At 37.9% G+C, this 4,608-nt stretch overlaps 1 protein-coding gene across 3 annotated transcripts; it reads left to right on the top strand.

The window, feature by feature from the left end:
• The first annotated feature begins 182 nt into the window (after window positions 1-182).
• On the top strand, window positions 183-2,238 carry LOC111479858 (protein IQ-DOMAIN 14-like). Of its 3 annotated transcripts, none has more exons than XM_023124711.1 (3): window positions 183-353; window positions 865-1,295; window positions 1,387-2,238. In XM_023124711.1, the coding sequence occupies exons 2-3, from the start codon at window positions 888-890 to the stop codon at window positions 2,122-2,124; spliced, it is 1,146 nt and encodes a 381-aa protein (XP_022980479.1). In that variant the 5' UTR covers window positions 183-353; window positions 865-887; the 3' UTR covers window positions 2,125-2,238. The 3 variants fall into 3 exon arrangements, with proteins under 3 accessions (XP_022980479.1, XP_022980478.1, XP_022980480.1); XM_023124710.1 differs by having other exon boundaries at window positions 763-1,295; XM_023124712.1 differs by lacking the exon at window positions 183-353 and adding an exon at window positions 367-762.
• The last annotated feature ends 2,370 nt before the right edge of the window (window positions 2,239-4,608 follow it).

Genomic DNA, 4,608 nt, shown 5'->3' with positions numbered 1-4,608 from the left:
TTTAAAAAATTTTTTTTTTTTTTTTTTTTTTTTTTTTTTAAATGTTGCGGTAATAATGGAGAGTTATTATTTTGTTTTGAAACCTTTTATAAATCATATAATTGAGATTTTAAAAAAAAAAACTTAAAATAATATATATTATTTATTTTTTTAAAAAAAATAAATATTCACGGGATTGACAGTTTGCATCTTTGTAGTCAATCAGTACATATTGGTCCTGAAAGTGAGAATTTCAGAGAACTTCCATGAAACCTTCTTCTTCTTCTTCCTCTTCTTCTTCACCTTATTTTTGAACGGTGGGGTCTCTCTGCCCCTTCTTCAAACTTGAACTCATTTGCTCTCTCAAGAAACTGGTAGGTTTTCTTTTTTTTAATATTTCTCTCTCTCTTCTGCTCCCTTTGATTCAAATTTTTCATCTTCAACCTTTCGTTTTAAACTGCAAATCTTGTCTTTTTGTACTTCTAATGGAGTTTTTTTGTTAATCCCTGCCTTTTTCTCTTTGTCCTTCACGAGGAGCTGTCAGATTATACCCTTTTTCAAACCCAAAACCAGACCCATCTTCGATCTTCTTTTGAACGTCTTGGATCCATCTTTTCTGTTTCTTTTTGTCTCTCTTCTGGGTGTATGTGTATCCATTTCTCTCTGTTTTTTTTTGGGGTTTTTTTTTCCTCTGTTTCTAACCGGAATTGTTGAAACCCAGATTGGATTTTGGGTGTTGTGAATGTGATTCAAACTTTTACTACCTATTGTTGCTTTCTCTAGGTTTGTGTAGGATCCCCAATTGCCTCTGTTTCTCTCTCTAGCCTTGTGCGTAGGGATATTCATTTGGGCCACTTCTGACTCTGTTTTTGGTTTGGTACTCAGAGTTTCAGAGAACGAGAATCAGAATGGGGAAGGCAACGAGGTGGTTGAGGACCTTATTGGGGATGAAGAGAGAAAAGAACGCCGATCAGAATTCATGTGATAAAAGAGAGAAGAATCGCTGGAGTTTCTCCAAATCTGGGAAGGAATTCACTGGAAAAGTTCAGAATCTGCCACCGCCGCCGCCGAGAAAAGCGGTGGCGGACGCCGATTGGCAGAGATCCTATAATACAGAAACAGAGGAAGAGCGGAATGAGCATGCGATTGCCGTCGCCGCCGCGTCGGCTGCTGCTGCTGATGCCGCCATGGCGGCTGCTCAGGCGGCTGTGGCGGTTGTTAGGTTGACGAATCAAACCAGAGGAGGTGCTCTGTTCTATGGAGGGAAAGAGATTATGGCGGCTCTTAAAATTCAAAACGTGTTCAGGGGATTTTTGGTAAGGGAATCTTTTTCATTAAAACTGGGTGTGTACGTTACTAATCGTTGTAACTTATTAGCTAATTTGAAATATGAAATCTGAATTGCAGGCAAGAAAGGCGCTACGAGCGTTAAGAGGATTGGTCAAATTACAAGCTTTAGTTAGAGGATTTCTCGTTCGAAAACGAGCTGCTGCAACTTTACAGAGCATGGAAGCTCTGTTCCGAGCACAAACCACCGTCCGATCACAGCGTGCTCGTAGTCGTTCCAATAACGAAGAGAACAAATCCCTACCGGAGAAGTCGGCGGACATCGACGTCAGATCCCTTTACTCCAACGAAATTGAAGACCCAAAAATCGTGGAAATCGACAAACTCTTCAGAAAACCCAAATCAAGATCCCGTCGATTCAACAGCCTTCTCCCGGAGCTGGCGGACGACCGGGCATCGCCGTATCTCTGGACAATGGCGTCGCCGGCGAGATTCTCGGGAGGGGAGTGGTTTTTTGCGGGGGGAGAGGAATGTGGGCGGATGTCGACGCCGACGGCACACAGCACGCCACGAGTGGGGAATAGCGGGTGGGGGGCGGCGGCAGGGGTAGCGACGCCGGCGAGGAGCGTGTATGGGGAGGGGTATTTTCGTGGATATTCGAATTATCCGAATTACATGGCGAGTACGCAGTCATTTAAGGCGAAATTGAGGTCGCGAAGTGCGCCGAAACAGAGGCCGGAGGTATGGACGAAGAAAAGGGCGGCGTGGAATGAGGTGATAGGGCCGAGAAACAGCATTAGCAGCGTTAGGATGCAGAAAAGTTGCCGCGGAGAAGAAGAAGGATTTTATGAACTGTGAAATCTATTCTTCTTTTTTTTGTTTTTTTTTGTTTTTTGTTTTTTTTTTTTTTTTGGGTGTTTGTGTAAATTCATCGTTTCACAATCAAACTTAAATTGGGTATTTTGATTTTAACGTTTTCTTAATTTTCAAAATTAAGTTTACTAAAAACTAATCGGTTTCGTTTTGTTATCGTCACTCCCCAAACCAAATTTAAATGCTTAAAAAAAAACTCAGTAAATAAACTTTAAAAAGAACTTTTTAAAATGTCTTTTTAAACTGTATAAAAAAAATTAAAAAATACATTTATAATTTTGAAAAACATAATACCTTTAAAAAGAATTTTTAAAAAACTACAAAATTAATTTTAATTTAAAAAAAAAAATTAAAAATATATTTAATTTCAGTAACAAATTTTAAAAAAATACTATGAATATTTAAAAATAACAATAAAAAATTTTAGGTAAAATTTTAACTTTTAAAGACAATAAAAGATTAACTTGCCTAATAATAACTATAATCATAGATATCATTTATCGGTTAGAATAAAAATTGATCAATTAAGAGTCTTCGGCCTATAATCTCTTGTGCCGTTTGTTTTTTTGGGTCTAGTGTGATGTATCATCAAAACCTATTATATCCTTTGAGGTACATCATCTTCTCCTTCCCTTCAAGTCCTCTCTCTTCCCATTTCTCCACTCTCTTTCACAATCTCTAAACGAGATAAATTAGGGAGAATGCGATCCAATTATTCTCATAACCCGTTATATTTTTCCACTTCTAAAATATACAATACCTTTGCATCCCATTCATGCTCCATTTCCTTTTTTGGAGGTTGTTGCATTGTTTACTTTTTCACTTTTTCTTAGACCATCAATCCTTGTGGTCTTTCTTTCTAGTAAATGCCTTCAAATCCATTCTCTTGGGAACTTGTTTTTTTCTGAACTCTCCCAGGTTCAGTTATCTGCACAATCAACGGGGCGAATGCGCATCGAGAAAGTCATCGAAGACGATACTAAATTAAGTGAGGGAGAATGTCACAACAATCTGCAATATGATTGTGACCCGAGTAAGTCATCGAGGGCTAAGTTAAGTGGGGGAGAATGTCACAACCACATACTATGAAGAGAGTAGGTTGATGTCTCTCATTTGTTTAGCCATTGCTTTTTGGCTGCCTAACAAATTAACCATAGTTTCGTGATAGTTGAATGGACATCCTTATATAAGAGTAAAAAAACTTAGCATATTCAAGTAGTAATCCATGGATTATGTTCCTTTTTCTCCATGATGGACTACGAATATACTTCAGAAATCTCCCAACATATTAACTTACTTGGTAGAAATGTTGGGTAACTATCATATCACATTTTCACATTGTGAAATGGGTATTAATTTGTTCTCTACAGCCTTGCTTCATTCAGTGCACGTGCACTAAGTAACTGAGGCTGCTTCAATTGGAGGAACTCTGAGGGTGTAAGACAATTGAAGAATCACTCACTGAAGCTTCAAACATGAGTGGAATTGATGAGTACGAACACTCCTTAAATGGGGCTATCTGGAATTTTCATTCTTTCAAAATGCTCTCTCTCATGCCTCTTCTACCATTTACTGAGATAAAAGATGGAAAGTTTCAAAGAATTAGAAGTTGGTGGAGAGATCAGCAAAGCAACTCTCTTAAGAACTCTGCATAACTGATGGCCATTTAGATTAATCTCTCTAATAAAGAGTGTAGTGGTTACTATCTTTAAATTACTATTCACTTCTCCTTCTGAATCAAACATCTGATGCAGTGTATGATTTGGAAGAAAATAAGATGTGGGATTTTCGTGTTATTGAGAATCATGTACAACTCACTCTATGCTCTTCACACTTGATAGCGATGTAAAAGACCGAGACTTCCCCTGATAGAGCATGGATAGTCCTCTCCAGCACATCAAGTAGTTACTGTTAGTAGCACCGATTCAGCAGTTTATAATTTGGTGAAAAGGGAAATTACAGGGAAGTGCAGGCCTCAAAAGAAAGTGGAGGCACACAGAAAAGTTTAGGCTTTGTGGGGGAAAGGATGATGTCCACTGGTTTTGATTGAACTGACTGAGCTTTGCAGAGTAAGGGATAAGCTCAAAAAAGGGGTGAAGAACTGAAAATCTATCCATCCACCTAAGAACAGGGTCGATGTATTTCTTTTCTGGAGATTGCTGATTTCTTAATACTTGACTATGCTATATTTTCAATAACAAACATATATAATATGTGATAATTAGAAAACCAGAACCAACCAATAAAAAAAACTACTTGAAGATCTGTAATAATTTGAGGGGTTTCTGAGGGTATTTGATACAAAATCAAAGGGGATTTATAAGGCCTGATTTAGGAACAATCCAATGAAAGAAGCCTAAACCAAGAGTGGGAGCTAGAAAATCAAAACTAATCCTAAAAGAAAAACTAATGGAGATCCTATATCAATTGGAAAGAGTAACAAATGCCAAAGTGTTGAGAACACTAGAC

The sequence above is a fragment of the Cucurbita maxima genome, unplaced genomic scaffold (genome assembly GCF_002738345.1).
Source record: "Cucurbita maxima cultivar Rimu unplaced genomic scaffold, Cmax_1.0 Cma_Scf00005, whole genome shotgun sequence".
NCBI classification, from domain to species: domain Eukaryota; kingdom Viridiplantae; phylum Streptophyta; class Magnoliopsida; order Cucurbitales; family Cucurbitaceae; genus Cucurbita; species Cucurbita maxima.
Note: the sequence above shows the minus strand (reverse complement) of the source record. Positions and strands in the feature narration are given on the sequence as shown.

Excerpts from the sequence above, each read along its gene's own strand:
- LOC111479858 (XM_023124711.1), top strand. The coding sequence starts at position 888 with ATGGGGAAGGCAACGAGGTGGTTGAGGACCTTATTGGGGATGAAGAGA. Across the intron at positions 1,296-1,386 it reads ACGTGTTCAGGGGATTTTTG|GCAAGAAAGGCGCTACGAGC; the intron begins GTAAGGGAATCT and ends TCTGAATTGCAG.